Source organism: Patagioenas fasciata, chromosome 2, assembly GCF_037038585.1.
Source record: "Patagioenas fasciata isolate bPatFas1 chromosome 2, bPatFas1.hap1, whole genome shotgun sequence".
NCBI classification, from domain to species: domain Eukaryota; kingdom Metazoa; phylum Chordata; class Aves; order Columbiformes; family Columbidae; genus Patagioenas; species Patagioenas fasciata.
This window is the reverse complement of record NC_092521.1, coordinates 169,420,290-169,437,538: the sequence shown is the minus strand read 5'-3', so window position 1 is coordinate 169,437,538 and position 17,249 is coordinate 169,420,290. Positions and strand designations below refer to the sequence as shown.

Sequence of the window (17,249 nt, the reverse complement as noted above, 5' to 3'; positions counted from 1 at the left end):
CACCGCGACGCCGCCCACCGCCGCACGGCCTGGCCCGCACCGGGGGCTCTGCCGTGGGCCTGGTGGGGGCTTTGGCACCGCCCTGGGCTCCCTGCACCCCAGCACAGATGGGGGGACGTGGCGATGGTGGTGTCGGGACGGCACGCAGAGACCACCAGCCGCAGGGCCCTGGCTTGGCCGTGGACTCCCACCATGGCCATGGGACACCCAGCACGGCCACAGGACCCCAGCACAGCCAAAAGACCCCCAGAATGGCCACAGGACCTCCAGCACGGCCACAGAACCCCCAACACGGCCACAGAACCCCCAGCATGGCCACAGAACCTGGAACATGGCCATGGGATGCCAGCACAGCCACAGCACCTCCTGCACAGCCACAGAACCCCCAGAACAACCACGGGACCCCCAGCACAGCCACAGGACCCTGGCACAGCCACAGGACCCCCAGCACGGCCATAAGACCCCCAGAATGACCACGGGACCCCCAGCACAGCCCCAAGACCCCCAGCACGGCCACAAGACCCCCAGCACGGCCATGGGACCCCTGCACCCCACCTTCCCCAGACGCTGCCCCACTAAAGGGTCCACCTGACCCCCAGCCCCACAGCACGCTGGAGCAGGGTGGGGGGCGAGGTGCTGTGGGTTGGAGTCTGCTGCCCCCTGTCCCCCTGGTGTTAGCTGCCCCCCACCCCTACCGCCCCTCCTGCTGGCTGTGGGTCCCCTGGGGCCACGGGGCACTGTGCCCCCCGGGGGTCCCAGGGCTCCCCCGCCCGCGGGCTGTGGGGCGGATGTCCGGAGCGAGCCCCCGGCCCCCCCGCGGGGCTGCCGCTCCCCGCCCAGTTCCTGCTATTGATGTGCCTGGCCGGTCCCCAGGGACCCCCGCCGGGCACCCCGAGGGGAAGCGGTGCCCCTGGGAGGGTGAGGGAGGGGGCACGGGCGAGGGTGGCGCCCTGGAGAGATGGGGTGGGATGGGGGTGTCACCTGAGCTATCGGGAGGGCTGGGGTCCCACGGGGAATCCCGGAGGAGGGGATCCCGGGTGCGGGGGAGCAGGTGGTGATCCAGCCCCCGGGGGGGCCGAGATGCCCGGGGGGAGCGGGGCCTGTCTGGGGGTGAGTGCGGAGGTGGGTGCGGGTCCCCCGGGGCCCTGGTTTGGGAGTCCGGCTGCTGTTCGCCGGGGGGCAAGAGGAACGGCCCGCGGCCCCCGCAGCCGACGGGAAACCGCGCCCGGTCCCGGCTGCGGCGGTTCCTTCCTGAGCCGGGGGAAGCGGGGCCGGGGGGGCCGGGGGTGACCGGCACTGGGGGGGCAGAGCAGCAGGGGGCGCCCCAGGGACCCCTGGGGGGCACAGGCGGGAGCCGGGCTGGGTGCGAGGCAGCAGGACGGGTGGTCTCGGTCACCCCTCCCCGGGGTGGGGGGTCCTAGACTGTCCCGCCCGACGGGCTTTTCCCCGCTCCGCCCGGCTCCGTGTCCCCCAGGGGGCGGGGCACGCCTGTCCGTCATTACAGAGCGCCCATCTGATTGGCTGCTCATCCCGGGGGGCGGGGACTCGACCCTGGGACAGGCGGAGGGGCTGCGAGGGCTCAGGGCTTGTTCTGCCCCACGGCTCAGTCCCGGCACAGCCTCCCGCTGCCCCACAGCCTGCAGACCCCGCCCCACGGTTCGGCCCCTGCCCGTGACAGCTGGGGGACTTTCCGGCAGCCGCCTGGGCGGGGCCCGGCTGGGCGGGGCGAGGCCGGGTTGGGCGGGGCGGGAATGGGCGGGGCCGGGCTATGCTGGGTGGGGCCAAGATGGGCGGTGTTTTTGCTGGGCGTGGCCACGATGGGCGGAGCCGGTTGCTATGGGCGGGGCCACGCGGGGCGGGGCCGGGCGGGGCGGGGCCGGGTCCCGCGGTCGCAGCCCCGGTGGCGGGTCCGGGCCGGGTCCGCCACTGTTTCAGCACCTGGGACAGAGCCCAGCGGAGCGGCCGGACTGGGACTGAACTGGGACTGAACTGGGACTGGGACTGGAATGGTCTGGGGCTGGAACTGGCACAAGGATTGAACTGCGACTAGGACTAGACTGGACTTGATTTGGACTAGGATTGAACTGGAAGTGGGAGTGGAATGGACTACACTGAGATAGGGGCTGGGACTGGAACAGACTGGGGCTGGGACTGGGACCAGAACTCAGACTGGGACAGGGATGTGCAGAGCTAGGATTGTGGTGGGGTTGATTTAGGACTGAGAGTGGGCTGAGACTGGGACTGAGACTAGGCCCAGACTAGAACTATGACTGGAACTGGGACTGAGACTGGACTGGGGCTGGGACAGAACTGGGACTAGAAGTGCAATGGAGCTGGTGAGGGGCTGGAGCACAAGTGTGATGGGAGCGGCTGAGGGACCTGGGGGGTTCAGCTGGAGAACAGGAGCTGAGGGGAGACAGGGACACAAAGAAACGGCCTCAAGTTGCCCAGGGGAGGCTGAGGTTGGATCTGGGAACGATTTCTTCCCCAAAGGGCTGTGGGGCATTGGAACAGGCTGCCCAGGGCAGTGCTGGAGTCACCATCCCTGGAGGGCTGGACAGACGGACATGAGGTTCTCAGGACATGGGGCAGTGCCAGGGGTGGGTTATGGTTGGACTCCATCATTTGAGAGGTCTCTTCCAACCAAAATGACTCTGTGATTCTGTGGATTGAACTGGGACTGGGACTGGTCTGGAACTGGGATGGGAACTGGACTAAAACTGGACTGGGACTAGAATTTAACTGGGACTTGAACTGTGACTGGACCAGGATTGAGACTAGAACTGGGACTAGGACTGAACTGAGAATGGGACTGGGACAAGTCTGGGACCGGAGTGGGACTGGGACTGAAACCAAACTGGGACTGGAACCGAACTGGAACTGGGACTGGAACCGAACTGGACCTGGGACTGAAACCAAACTGAGACTGGAACTGAACCGGGACTGGGACTGGGACCATCACGGGACCATCATCATGTCTGGGTCCGGGAATGGATTGAGACTGGGACTGGGACCAGCACCAGGGGCAGCACCATGATTGAGACCAGTACTAGGACTGGGACTGGAACTGAGAGCAGACCTGGGATCAGGACTGGCACCAATAGTGGGATGAGCAGTGGGACTGGGACTGCAACTGGGGTTGGGATTTGGACTGGAACTGGACCAGCACCACAGCAGAGATACAGCACCAGGATTGGGACTGGCGTTGGAACCAGGATTTGGACCAGGACTAGGAATGGGACCAGTAACAGGACTGAAACTGGGACCAGCACTGGGACTGGAACTGGACTGGGACCCAGCATCTGAATCCAGCACTGGGACTGGGACTAGCACTGGAGTCATGATCATCACCAGGCCAAGACTGGGATCCAAGCCTGGGCTGGGGCCGGGACCAGCACTGGGACTGGCACTGGACTGGACCCAGCACCTGAACCCAGCACTGGGAGCAGGCTGGTTACTGGGATCAGAAGCTGCGCTGGGACCAGGGCAGCACTGGGGCTGGGATAAGAACTGGGACTCAGCACCGGGACTGGAACAGTGGCCAGGACCAATACTGGGACCAGCACCAGGTGCCAGGTGCTGGGACCGCTGTGAGGGGGGATCACTCGGGGGGAGACGGGGTGATGGGGGATCTGGAGGCGCGGTGCGGGGGGCACCTGGGGAGGGAGTTGGGCGGGATGTGAGGCGGGACGGGGACACCGGAGGCCGGTAGGGGGGGCGGGGAGCTGCGGAGGCGAGGGCCGGGGGAGACCCGGGGCGGGGGGTCGGGCCGGCCGGTGCCCCGGACCGGGTGTGCCGGGGGGGGCTCCTCCGGGCGCTCCCCCCCTCAGGCGTCCCCCACCCCCCCCCGCGGCCATTGGCTGCGGCCGCGCTCGCCCCGCCCCGGGCCCGGCTGTCAACACGCAGCGCCCGCCGCGCCCGAACCGCCGGCTGAGCCCCGCCGAGCCGGGCCGAGCCCAGCCCAGCCCCGCCGAGCCGGGCCCAGCCGAGCCCCGCCGAGCCCGGCCGAGTCCCGCCGACCCCCGCCGGGCGGGGCGGAGGCGGGGGCTCCATCCCCCCCAGCCGCTCCTTGACTAAATAAGGCCGATGCTGCGCCCGCCGCGGCGCGCACCGAGCGGGTAGAGCGGGGGGGCATCGGCACCCGCATCCGCACCAGCATCCGCACCGGCACCCCACCGGCACCGCGCCGGTAGCCGCGCGGACCCGCAGCGGGCGGGCGGGCTCCGGGCTCCAGCCCCGGCGGGCAGCGGGCACCGGGCAGCGGGCGGGGGAGGGCCCAGCCTTAACCCCTGCGCGCCCACCCCGCATCCCGCCGCCCCCGGGGCCGGGCCGCGCCGCGCCCCCCCGCGCCAGAGCCGCCCCGCCGGCGCCGTCCTTGGCTCAAGGGCAGCGGGACCCCCCGCGGCGCGGGGCCCCCCCCGGGCCCGGCGGAGCGCGGCGGCGCGGGCGGCGCTGCCCCATGGGCCCGGCAGCATGCCGGTGCGGCGGGGGCACGTCGCCCCCCAGAACACCTTCCTGGACACCATCATCCGCAAGTTCGAAGGGCAGAGTGAGTGGGGACAGCGCGGGGGGGTTACGGGGACTGGGGGCCGGGGACAGCGCGGGTCGGGTGTGGGGGGACGGGGGTGCATGTGGGGTGCTGTGACAAGCACAGCCGGGCAGTGCCACCGCCTTCCCCGGCCCCTGCGAGCCCACGGCCCCAGGCAGTGGTGTTGGGGGGCCGTGGGGTCCCCCTGGTCCCCATGGGGACTTGAGTGTCAGCAGTGATGGACTCTCTGCTGCTGGCTCTGGCGCTGCAGCTGTTGCTGGGCTGGATGGGGGTCCTGGCCACCCTGATCCCGCAAGCCCCCTGCACCGGACGTGGTGGGCACCAGCAGCGGGTGGGCAGGCAGCAGGTTCAACAGGGAGATGCTGTTGTCCCTGTGATGGGTGGGCCATGGCGCCTTTCTGGGGTCAGGCCCGGAGCATCCTCAGCGGGGACAAGGGAGTGACACAGGGGCAATGCCACCCCATGGGGCTGAGCTGTTGGGTGTCACCGTGCCGGGGGACAGGCCATATGCCGAGGCTGCCATGACTGCATCGTCCCTTGGGGAGGGCTGGCTTGGCCTGCGGCACTGATCCCCAGGGTCACTATGGTGATCGCGGTGGGGTCCCTGCGGTGATGGTGGTGGTGGTGGGGTCCCTGTGGTGATGGTGGTGCTGGTGGGATCCCTATGGTGATGGTGGTGGTGGTGAGGTCCCTGTGGTGATGGTGGTGGTGCTGGCAGCTTGGAGGGTTCCCTGGGGAGCGAGTGGGGTGGCTTGCAGGGTGTTTGGTCACTGAGAGCCCAGAGCCGTGGGTGGATGGATGAAAGGATGGATGGATGGAAGGATGGATGGAAGGATGGATGGATGGATGGACAGAGCGAAGCCTCGCTGTGGGGTGCTGGGCAGGGGGAGCACAGGGCTGACCATCCCCTCTCCCCCAGGCCGCAAGTTCATCATCGCCAACGCGCGCGTGGAGAACTGCGCCGTGATCTACTGCAACGACGGGTTCTGCCAGCTGTGCGGGTACTCACGGGCGGAGGTGATGCAGAAGCCCAGCACCTGCGATTTCCTCCACGGGCCCCGCACCCAGCGCGGCGCTGCCGCCCAGATCGCCCAGGCGCTGCTGGGCGCCGAGGAGCGCAAGGTGGAGATCTGCTTCTACCGCAAGGACGGTAGGGACCCGCTGCCGCGGCCACCCGGGATTGACGGTTATTTGCATGGGGGTGAAGGTGGCCGTCCATCACGGGCACACAGACCCTGGAGTTAACAGCTGCGCTGTGCCCATCCATCAGCCATGCCGGGCCCCACCGCGCTGTGGGTGGTGCATGGTGCCGGCATGGACAGGAGCCTGGCACCAGCGGCTGGTGCCTGTGTGCCGAGAGGCAGTGCCGGGGCAGCAGGTCTGGGCCTGGCGATGGGGGGTTTGTCCTGCCCCACCGGCACCACCGCGGGCCTGCAGCCCTCCCCAGCTGCCGCGGTGGTGCTGGGGTGCCGGGAAGCCACGTGCCATGGTGCTGGGGCTGTGGGGTGGGAGCAGTGTGCAGCATTGCAGTATGGGGGCTGATGTGGGGTGTGGGGCACCGCGCTGCCCCAAAGGAAGACCTGGGTGGGCTCCTGCCCTGCTGGCACCGCTCAGCCTGCTCCGTCCCATGGGTCTGGCTGCCCCATGGCTGCCCCACGGCTGGGCAGGGTGTGACCAGCCCCACAGTGAGCTGATGGGGCCACAGGGCTTGAGCCTGTGTCAGATGTCACGGTGCCACTGTCCCGACAGGGGTGTGTGGGGGTCACCGAGGCTGCGCTGCACCCCTGCCTTGCTCCAGCACTGCTGCTCCAGGGGTCCCTGTGCCGGGAGGCGGGTGCTGGGCCCCGCGGCTCCCAGGAGGCTGGCGCTGGCAGCCCGGTGTCAGTAGTGCCGGGGCTGCCCCACACCACGGCCCCACCGGTGCCTGCGCCAGGTGTCCCGGCTCTCGTGGCAGCTGTCTCCGGCTCTCGGCACCCGGCCGCGGTTCCGGCGCGTGGAGTAAACAAAGCTGGTTCCCAGCTGCCGGCTCTGTGCCGGCTCTGCTGGCACCCGCCACGTGGAGCCACGGCTTCGGTCCCCAGTGCCACCAGGCCTCTGGGGCACGGGGTGCCGGGGGCCTGGCTGGGGGGAGCATGGGGGAGTCCCTGCCTGGCCCCGTCCTGGCGCAGCGGCGCTGGCTCCGCGGTGCTGCCCGGGCACTGCGGTGCCTGGCACAGCCGGGCTGCAGCAGCGTGCGGCGCATCTGGTGCCGGTGGCCTTTGGACCCGAGCGTGCGCCCGGGGCTGGCAGGGCACAGGCAGCACGTGGCTGCTCCCTCCCGGCAGCGTGGGCAGCGCTGGGTGAGCCCTCGTTAGGGCTGCGCTAATTGCCCGGCCTGCCGCTCACTGCCTGGCGTGTGCCAGCAACTGGGGACGGGGCTCAGCTCCTGCCTGCCCTTCCTGAGATCCCGCGGGGAATTCGGGGGTCCTGGGCCTGGCTCTGCCCCCATTGCCTGGGCTGGCCGGGGGAGCAGCTCCGAGCCGGTGCCCCCAGCTGTGTGGGGCTGGTGCTTCCCCTGCGGGGGCACCCGGGGCCGTGGCAGCGGGGGCCGGGGGGGCCGGTGCTGCCCGGGCCGGCCCCGGGGAGGGCGGTGATTCCGATGGGATATTTATAGGCGGCGGCAGCGGGTGCGTGTGGGGGCCGGGACGTCCCGGGCGGGGGACCCGAGGGGGGCTCTGTGGGGACTCGCTGCCCTCGGCCGTGGGGCAGGGCCGTGTGAGGAGGGGCAGTGTTGGAGCCAGCGGGAACCCCCAGGGGATGTCCTGTACCCCCAGATCCGCCCGCTGGCCGGGGGACTGTCGCAGGCGCTGCCGGGGCTGCGGCGGTGTCCCCTCAGGGTGTCCCCTGTCCCCTCGGGCACAGCTCTACGTGCAAAGGGCTGGTGTCCTCTGGGACCGCGGGGCCGGCACGGAGGGGGGTCCGCCTGCGCTGCAGGAGCGGGCGAGGGGTTCTGGGGAGGAGGGGTGCTGGGCGGGTGCTGAGGGTGCCGAGGGACTCCAAGCACCCGGACCCCCAGCCGCTGTGGGGCAAGGACTCTCCTGCTCCCAGCGCGTCCCCCGCCGCTCGTCCCGTCGGTGCTGAACCCCGCTCCCCCACTTCGGCAGCCCCCCAGCCTGGGGGAGCGGTGCCTGCGGTGCCGAGCCGAGCCGGGCCGGGCCGAGCCGTTTCGGGCCCCGCCGCGCCGCCAGCCGCTGCTGCAGCCATTAGTTTTCGCGACGTTGTTTACCCAGCGCTGGCGCTGCCGGGGACGCCGGAAGGTCGCGGCAGCCGCGGGGGAGCCGCGTCCCGCAGGGGTGGCCTTGGGCTGCAGCGCGGCTGGGGCGGGGGGGGGGCAGACTCCCCGTGGTCTTTGGGGTCACCCAGGGCTGCAGCAGCCGGTGCGAAGTCGCCGGATCGGGCCCCCAGCCCCTGCGGATCGGGCCGCCAGCACATCGCGGCCCCCCCGTGCCGCAGGGACCCCCCCGCCCGGGCCGGCCACGCCGCTGGCAGCTCCGCGGGCCGGGGCTGCGGCGAGGGGCATCGGGACATCGGGTCCCGCCGGCGCTGCCGGGACAAGGTCGCGCCCTCGCTGCGGCTGCCAGCACCGCACGGGGTGTCCCCGGGCGGGGGGGCCTGCGGGGACCCCACACGGCGCGGGACGGGGATCCCCGGGGTGTGCGGGGGGGGCGGTGACGTGTCGGGGGTGCCTGTGCCCGCCTGGGGTCACAGCACCGGAGTGGGGGCTGTGCAAAGGGGAGGGAGGGCGGGGGGGCTGAGCTGGGCTGTGGGGAACCTGGTGCGGTGCAGAGGGTGCGGGCTGGGTTGCGCGAGGTGGGGTGCACGGTGCGGAGGAGGATGCGGGGGTGCAGGTGGGGTGCACAGTGTGGGAGTGCGTGGTGCAGGTGTGGTGCAGAGTGCTGGGGTGCAGGGTGGAGTGCACAGTGTGGGGGTGCAGGGTGCTGGGGTGCACAGTTTGGGGGTGCAGGTGGGGTGTTCGGGGGGTGGGTGCAGGGTGGGGGGGTGGGGCGCCTCCCGCGCTGCTGCCCCCTGGCGGTCGCGGGGAGCAGTGCAGCCCCGACCGGAGCTGGGCGCGGGGGGGCGGGGATGGGATGTGTGGGTGCATTTGGCTGAAGGGGCTGTGTGGATTTGGGGTGCAGGGGTGGGTGTGTGGGTGCATTTGGGGTGCAGGGAGCAGCCGCCCGCCGACCCCATGCAGCCACCCCGCCCCTCCATCTCTCTTCCACAACGGGGGGCACATTCGGTCCCTGTCACTCGTGGCCGGGATCCCCGAGTCCGGGGGGGCTGTGGGGGGTGCAGGAGCCCCCAGTCCTGCTGGGGAAGTGGGGAGAACCGGTTCGTGCAGCCTCTGGCGCGGGACCTGTCCCGGGCTGGGCAGGGCACGGGGGGGGGGCACACGGCCAGAGGTGTGGGATACTGTGGGGGGCAGGAGGATGCTGGGAGGGGTTGGGGGTGCAGGGGGTTGCTGTGGGGCAGGGGATGCTGAGGGGGCAGGGGGCTCAGCGGAGCCCCTGCCTCTCCCCTGGCCACGCACTGGACACCCGGCACGTCCGGTGTTTGGGTGCCCCCAGCCCTTCACCCCACCAGAGCATCCCCTTAAGGGCTCCCGCCCCGAGAGCCCCGCACCCCGTTTCCCCACGGGAGGGGGTGACCGGGGCCGGATCCTGGCCGGTGGCCGCGGGGGCCGGCTCGGGACCCCGTGGCGTGGCGTGGCCTGGCCTGGCGTGGCGTGGCCGTCCCGCAGCGCCGGCGGCCGCTACCCGCAGCCATATTTAGGCATAAAGCCGGCACAGCGGCGGCGGTGCCAAGGGCCGCAGCCCCTGAGCTCAGCGGTGGGCGCGGGGGGTGGCCGGGGGGGGCCACGCACCGGGAGGGTCCCCGCTGCGACCCTGGGTGGCCGAGCCCACGGCTGGGCCAGGGTCCCCGCCCCCCCCAGCCCGCGTGGGGCGGGGGTCTGGCGCCTGCAGCTCCGGGGGGGTGCGCGGGGTGGGGGCCGTGGGACCCGGCCCCCCGGCAGCGAGGTGAGGTGCGTGTGCCCGGCGCGGGGGTCCCGCCGCAGCCCCCGCCCCACGCCGCGGGACGGGGCAGCCGTGGGCGGGGGGGCTGGCGGAGGGATTAGGATTCCCCGAGGGAGCCGGGTGCCGGGTGGGCGAGGATGAAGCAAAGCTGCCGGTGCGTGGGGCGGCCATGTGGCCGTGCGCTAATCCCCCCGCGGTGGGCGGCCCGGTGGGGACCCCGTGCAGCCCGTGCGGTGCGAGCCGAGCCGTGCCGAGCCGTGCCGAGCCGTGCCGAGCCGTGCCGCTCCGCACGCCGCCTGCGCCGCTGGCCCCCTGCCCGCAGCCCCACGTGCGGGCCGGGAGTCCCCGTGCGGGGCCGGTGCCGGTGCCAGCTGGCGCCGCCAGGCCGGGCTCCCCGGCACAGGCTGCCGGGCCCGCCGCCAGCAGTGGGGACGCCGTGCGGGGGCCGCAGTTGGGGGAGCCCGGGGGGATGAGGCAGCACCCCGGCGTCACGCGCCTGTGTCCCCCCCGCATTCCGCCTCCTGCTGCAGCGGCGCGGGTGCAGGAGGGGCTGGGGATGCCGCGGGGTGAGGGCTGCGCCGGCCCCCCCAGCAGCCCCTGGCGGGGGGCCGGCGGCTGCGTTCAGCCCTGCGTGCTGGGGGTGCGGGGTGCTGCCCCGTCCCCGCGCAGATGAGGTTACCCCAGGTTGCCCCCGCGCCCCCCCGGGCTGCCGCCACCCCCCGGCCAGCTGAGCTCCCAGCTGCGGCATCAGGATTAACACTGCAGCTGTTAACGAGGCTGAGCGGCTTAAGCCCGGCCCGCACGCCGACTGCCCGCGGGGCTGCCCCCGCACCGCCCCACAGCCCCCCACCCGCCTCGCATGAGCCCTGCAGCGTTTTGGGGACGCTGGGGAAACGGGGCCCCTCCCAGCCTCTCGTGCCTCAGTTTCCCACATGGTGCAGGTGCAGCGGGGCTGGCGCTCTGCTGAGTCAGCAGGTTCTTGCTCCAAAGGAGCGGGGGGCCAGGGAGGTGCCCAGCAGGGGATGTGGGCTGTGCTGCCCCAGTGATGAACCCCCTCTCACCCCGCAGGCAGCTGCTTTCTGTGCCTGGTGGACGTGGTGCCGGTGAAGAATGAGGATGGGGCCGTCATCATGTTCATCCTGAACTTCGAGGTGGTGATGGAGACGGAGCGCCCGGGCTCCCCCAACAAGGACACCAACCACTGGGTCACCCCCGCCAACTGGTTCCCCGCAGGTAGGGCCAGTGCTGTGGCGTGGGGGGGGTCTTGTGCCAGCACCGCGGCGCTGGGTGCAGCACTGGGTTCCCGCAGGTGCCCTGCCGAAAGCACGGCACGTGGCGAGGGCAGAGGGTGCCGTGGGCACCGCCACCAGCCCTGTCCCTCCCTCCGGCCAGGGCGCAGCAAGTCCTTCCGCCTGAAGCTGCCGGCGCTGCTGGCGCTGGCGGGCAGCAAGCAGTCGCTGCCGCAGGAGCCGCCCGACGCCGTGGTGGTGGACTTCTCCAAGCAGAGCAGCGAGTCGGGCCCCGAGGACGCCCCCTCCTCGCTGGAGCCCAGCTGCCCGGGGGGCACCCAGCCCGAGGACCAGGCGGCGCTGATGGGGGACGGTGCCCCCGAGCCGCCCGTCACCCACTCGTCGCCGCGCACTGACCGCCTGGCGCTGCACGCCGCCTTCTCCAACTGCAGCCTGGCGCGCAGCCGCTCGCGCGAGAGCCTGCACAGCGTGCGCCGCGCCTCCTCCGTCGACGACATCGAGACCATGAAGGGCGAGGGCGACAAGCGCTGCCACAACCGCCACGCCAGCACCGGCGCCAGCATGCACCGCGGCTCCAGCACCGGTACGGCACCCGCGGCGTCTCGCCCCGGCATAGCGGGCGGCTGTGGGGCGAAGTCATTAGCGCTGGCAGCTCGTTAGGGCCAGGGCCGCTGGCGGCTCAGCGGTGGCTCTGGCGCGGGGCTGCGGTGACACCCATCACTGTCAGGCTCCTCATCGCTGTAATGGCCCGCGCTGCCGGCGGCTCTGGCGCCTGGTGGGGCCCCCCCTCGCCTGGTGCGGGGTGGGCTGGGGCAGCCCTGAGCCCCCTGCATAGCATCAAGCCCCCGATGTGGTAATGAGCCCCCCACACCTGGTGGGGAAAGCCGCAGCCCCCCCAGTTTGGCCGGCTTACTGGTGTGCACCCCCTGTGCAGCCACACAACATGGGGCTGAGGTCTCATGGCCCCCCCCCGCCCCCCATCCTGCAACCCCCAATCCCCTTGGCAGCACTGGGGCGGGCAGCAATTACCTCGTTAACCCCCGATCCCATTAAGCTCATTAGAGAAGAGGGAAATAATGACATTAAGGTAACCGATAGCAAGCTGTCAGGTCGCGGTCCTACAGCACCCGGCTGGGGGGGCCCCCCCACCCCGGAACTCCCCTCGCCCACCCTGGGACCCCCACCCCGGGGGACAGTGGTGCCGTGGCCCCCATGGTGACAGTCCCCCCCGCCAGGGGCCATGAACAACGTGCGGAGTGCGCTGCTGAACTCCACCTCCGACTCGGACCTGATGCGCTACCGGGCCATCAGCAAGATCCCCCAGATCACCCTCAACTTCGTGGACTTCAAGGCAGACGCTTTCCTGGCCGCCCCGCCTGGGGAGAAGGAGATCATCGCCCCCACCAAGCTGAAGGATCGCACCCACAACGTCACCGAGAAGGTCACCCAGGTGAGCCCACGGGCACGCACTGTGCCGATGGAGGTGTCCGGGAAGTACCGGAGGTGACCGGGTAGTGCCAGAGCCCAGAGGATGCTCTGCACAGCAGCTGCTGGCCAGAGCTTGCAGGGAAGTTTTTGAGCATGCAGGATGATGCTGGAGCATGTAGGGTGATGCTGGAGCATGCAGAGAGGTCCTGGAGCTTGCAAGATGGTGCTGGAGCTTTCAGGGAGGTCCTGGAGCTCACAGGGCAATGCTGGAGCATATGGGATGGTGCTGTACTTTGCAGGAAGGTGCTGGAACTCTTGGCATTGTGCTGAAGCTCTCAGGATGGTTCCAGAGCTCGCAGGGCAGTGCTGGAGCATGCAAGGAGGTGCTGGAGCGTGTGGTATGGTGCTGGAGCGTGCAGGATGGTTCCAGAGCCCCTGTGATGATGTTGGATTGTGCAGGATACTGGAGATCGCAGGGTGATGCTGGAGCTCACAGTGCGATGCTGGAGTCTGTGGGATGATGCTGGATTGTGCAGGATGCTGGAGATCGCAGGGCAATGCTGGAGCTAGCAGTGTGATGCTGGAGCGTGCGGGATGGTGCTGGAGCGTGCAGGATGCTGGAGTTCGCAGGGAGGGGCTGTGAGGGGCTGGGGGCTGCAGGAGGGAGCTGAGGGCCCAGCTGGGTCCCCTGCCCAGGGGGACACCGGGGCAGTGCGAGGTGCGGGCTGGCGCTGGCCATGCCGGGTGGCTGTTGTCTCCCACTCTCCGGCATTGGGGGGTCCCCATTGGTCACTCGGGGGGATTGGCTGGGGTGGCCCTGGCTGCGGTGCCCCCTGTGCCGGGTGCAGGGACGGTGCATGGCGGGGTGGCACGCGGCCGGGATGGGGGTTCCTGGGGGGAGCTCGGGCAGGTGCCCCCAGGGCCGGGCCCTCCCTCGGCCCCGCTCCGTCCCAGCGTGTGCAGCTGCCCTGTGCCGCCAGCTCGCCGTGCCGGGGGCCAGCGGTGCTGGTTAATCCTTGGCACATTGTGTAACCACCATCTGGCTGCGGCGGCTCCTGCTTAATTACACCCTGATTCTGGCTCCCGTTAATGAACTAAAAGCTGCCAGGGGCCAGTGGGTCCCCGGGACCCCCGTCCATCCACAGCAGGAGGGATGCCCTGGGGACAAGGCGGGGAGGATGGGGAGAGGGTGTCCCTTGTCCCCAAGCCCCCCAGGCAGCCCCACGCCGTCACTTCTCCGCGGGGACACTGGCAGCTGGCGGGGGACGAGCTACCCGGGTGCATCTGCCTGCGCTCCTGGTCCCCGGGCACCCCCACCCCCCCGCCCTCCCCCGGCATCTGCTCACATACGTGAGGGGGTGCCCGTGTGGGACCCCCACTCCCACGGGAGCCCCCAGCCCTGCTGCTGGGTGGGCACCCGGCCCCGCGGCCCCCGCCACTGCCTGAGCAGCCGCAGGACCCTGTGTAGGGTGGGGGACCCCACTATGGGGTGTGGGACCCGGCGCTGAGGGTACCGGGCTGGGCTCCCCCCGCGTCCCCCTCCCCAGCCCTTGCGTGATGCCGCCGGCCTTCCCCGCTCCTCTCCAGTGCTAACGAGCTCAGCATCCTGATTGCCTTTGCCGTGTGATTAATTCCCATGCTGTGGTGGCTGCTGCTGTGCGGGCAGCTGCCTGCGCTGAGCCGCGGTCATTGCTCCTGCCTGTGACCAGCAGCACTGGGGACGATGCTGCCCTCGCTGGGACCGGCTCTGCCCCACGGCACTGGGATGGGGGGGTTGGTGATGCCATGGCCACACTGGGTGCCCAGGGGTGGGAACGGCCACCACCTCCAGGGTGCAGAACGAGGGTCCCGCTGAGGGACCCTGGCTGAACCAGGGCTGGGAGGGGGAATGCTGGGTGCCAACATGGTGCACCCGGTGCGGTGCACCAATGCCAGCGTGGAGTGGGGAGTGAGCAGGTGTGCACAGCCGTGGTGTGACCCTGGGATGTCACTGTGCTCAGGACCCTGCAGCAGATCGTGGGGCAGCCCTAGCTCGGGTACGGTGAGCTGGGGGACATGTGGGACTGAGGGGGCCAGGGCTTGCAGACAGCGTCCCTGTGAATCATCCGCAGTGACGGCAGCCAAAGGAGCCCGCGTGCCGCCCGCTCCCGCGGCTCCCATCAAGGTCACTGCGCTCCGGGGCTGCCAGCCGGCCCCGCTCACCGTGCTGCCACGGCCACAGGGACTGGGACTGGGACTGGGACTGGGACTGGGACTGGGACTGGGACTAGGACTGGGACTGGGACTGGGACTGGCACTGCCAGGCCCATGGCTGGTGCCGCGCAATGTGGTGGGGCAGCGTGAGGAGCTGGGCCGTGCAGGGATGGGTGCTGCAGCATCCCAGTGGCATCCCTGGGACCCCGGCCTGGCTCATCAGGGACCCTTGCCCGTGGTGGGATGGGACGGCACGGGGACTCGGCGCTGCCAGCACCGCGCTGGCTGTGACCGACCCCGCTGGGGGTTGCCGTGGGCACGGTGTGGTGGCAGAGCACGTGCTCCTGCCCACTGTGCGTGCGGTGGGGGCTGGGGGGCTGAGCTGGGCCCCTCTGCTGGTGGGTGCCCCGTGGGGATGGGGGTGTCACTGGGAGCTGCTGTGGGACAGGGGACGCCAATGAGTGGGAGTGAGAGTGGGGAACAGGAGGAAGCCCCCACTTGACTGAGCAGATCCTGCTGAGCCCCGGCCCTGCTGTCACCCTTTGGGGGAGGACACTGCGCCCGGGGTCACCCCGCGGGGACGGGCAGGGGGTGCGGGCAGGCGCAGGGGGGTCTCGCTGCCAGGGCTGGGTGGCAGCCAGGGACAGCGGGAGCCGGCAGGGCCGTGAGTCAGCCCGCGGCTGCTGCGCTGGCCAAGGAGCCTCCGTGGCCACCTCCTCCCCATCACTGTCCCCATCACTGTCCCCATCACTGTCCTGCAACAGACGGGGCTGTGCGACCCCCTCGTCAGGGCAGCTCAAGGGTCTCTTGAGAACCGGGGCTGCAGGCAACGCCGCCAGGCTCGGGGCGGGGGGGCTGGCAGCTGGGACACCGAGTGCGGGGCTCCCCAGGGAGTGGGGCTTCCCGCCCCCCCGTGCCTCAGTTTCCCCGCGGGGGGTGTTCCCGGTCCCTCCCCGCGGCGTGACGGGCCCGCGGGGAGTGGCGGAGGCTGGAGCCGGGCGGGGGGAGGGCGGCTGCCGGGCGGGGACCGGACCGGCGGGGGCGGGCGGCGGCGGGGGGGTTCGGGGGGGCGCCCGCCCCGCTCCATCTGCCGCCAGCTCGGGGCCGCGCCGGGCCGGGCTGGGCTGGGCTGGGCTCGGCGGGATGGGGGGCGGCGGGGGGGCGTCCCGGGGATCCCCCCGCTGAGCGCGATCATGGCCCCGGCGCGGCGCGACAGCGGCGACCGCCCCGACGGGGACCGCAAGAGCGGCCGCGTCCGCCGCGCCGTCCGCATTTCCAGCCTGGTGGCCCAGGAGGTACCGATGGGGACGCGGGACGGGGGGGCTGGGGGCGCGGAGGGGCCGGGAGGGTCCTGCGGTGCGGGGGCGGCCGGGGGTCCCTCTCGCCGTGCCCGCCCCGACGGCACCAGCTGCCCCGCGCTGCGCCACCCCAGAGCCCCCCGAGCCCCGGAGCCACCCCCGGCCCGGCGGGAGCAACCGGCCGTGCCTCCCCGAAGGGACCCGGTTCCCGGGGCTCGTCCCGCCGCGGGTGGACGTGGGGTCCCGAGGCCGTTCCAACGCTGGGCTGGAACCCCCCCGGGCAGCGCGGCCGGAGGGATGAGCCGGGATGGGGGGAGGAGAGCGGGGGAATGGCAGGGTCGGGACAGGCGGCGGAGGGGCTGAGCATCCCCGCGGCTGCGGCTGGGGGGGCCGGGGAGCCGGGAGCCGCCGCATGGGCTGGGCTGCCGCCAAACGCGGGGGGGCCGGGGGTGTGGGGATCACCCACCCGCGGGCACCCACCACCTCCCGGCCACCTGCCACCCGCCCAGTGCCACGGCCGGGCTCGCAGTGCGCCCGGCGCTGCCGCGGTGGCTGTGGCGTAGTTGTGGCCGTGGCAAGGGGTGCCACACGGCCGCTTGGTGAGGTGCTGTGGACAGGGGGTGTCAGGAAGCTGTGGTGACTGCCGTGTCCCCACAGCGTGGTCCCCATGGCTGTCCCATCGACGGGTGGCTCGTGGCAAGGCGGTGTGGCTGTGGCAGCCGGGCCGTGGCGCGGTGTGGGTCAGCGCCGGGGCTGCTCAGTGGCTGCGTCAGCAGGTGGGGGTCGGGTGTTGGGGCGGGCGCGCCGCCCCACGGGGACGTCACCCCGTGACGGGGCTTGTCACCCCACCCTGCCACCGCCGCCGTGGGGTGCCGGTGCTGCCGCCGTGCTACCGGCACTGGGGTGTCTGCATTGCCCGGGGTGGCCGCTGTCCCCGCTGCCCATGTCGGGGGGTGTCGAGGGAGCTGCACCGCTGCCGCAGCTCAATGCTGTGAGTACTGGCCACCGCCACCGAGGTGGGGACAATGGGGTGTTGGGGTCTCCCCACTGCCGCAGAGCATGCCCTGCACGCTGCCAGGGTGAAAGGGTGTCTGTGTGTCCGGCTGTGCCGATGGTCCATGCCTGCCATGGTGGAGAGCACGTTGGGTGACATGGACACTGACACCTGCGTGGGTGACAGGGTGTCACGGCTTGTGTTGGGCACCCGCGCTTGTGGTGGCTGCTGCAGCCATGGGGCGCCCCTGGCACCGTGGATGTTGGTCCTGCTTTGGGTGTCCCCCGGGGTACCGAGTCCCCATCGGCGCTGCCGCGGGTGCTGCCGGCACGGGGCAGCTCTGCTGAGTTTGGTACCGCGGGTGCTGGGGTCAGTGCACGGTAGGTGTCAGTGTCCTGGTGTTGAGTGTCCGGAAGGTGCTGGAAACCTGCTGGTGGGGGGGCCTGGGCGGTATTGGGTGTCTGCTGGTGTCGGTACTGGTGT

The 17,249-nt window shown here is 71.5% G+C and overlaps 1 protein-coding gene across 3 annotated transcripts in view; it reads left to right on the top strand.

Annotated features, from left to right (window-relative positions):
- Positions 1–1,909: 1,909 nt before the first annotated feature.
- The window catches only part of KCNH2 (potassium voltage-gated channel subfamily H member 2), a 28,805-nt gene continuing 13,465 nt past the window's right edge, over positions 1,910–17,249 (top strand). The window contains exons 1-5 of one of the 3 annotated variants that reach the window (XM_071805486.1): positions 1,910–3,569; positions 5,469–5,699; positions 10,672–10,836; positions 10,996–11,436; positions 12,089–12,303. In XM_071805486.1, the coding sequence (XP_071661587.1) occupies positions 3,236–3,569; positions 5,469–5,699; positions 10,672–10,836; positions 10,996–11,436; positions 12,089–12,303 (1,386 nt within the window). In that variant the 5' untranslated portion in view covers positions 1,910–3,235. Of the gene's footprint in view, positions 3,570–4,401; positions 4,550–5,468; positions 5,700–10,671; positions 10,837–10,995; positions 11,437–12,088; positions 12,304–17,249 lie in introns of those variants that run through there. The other 2 variants (XM_065831356.2, XM_071805487.1) reach the window with 2 other exon arrangements.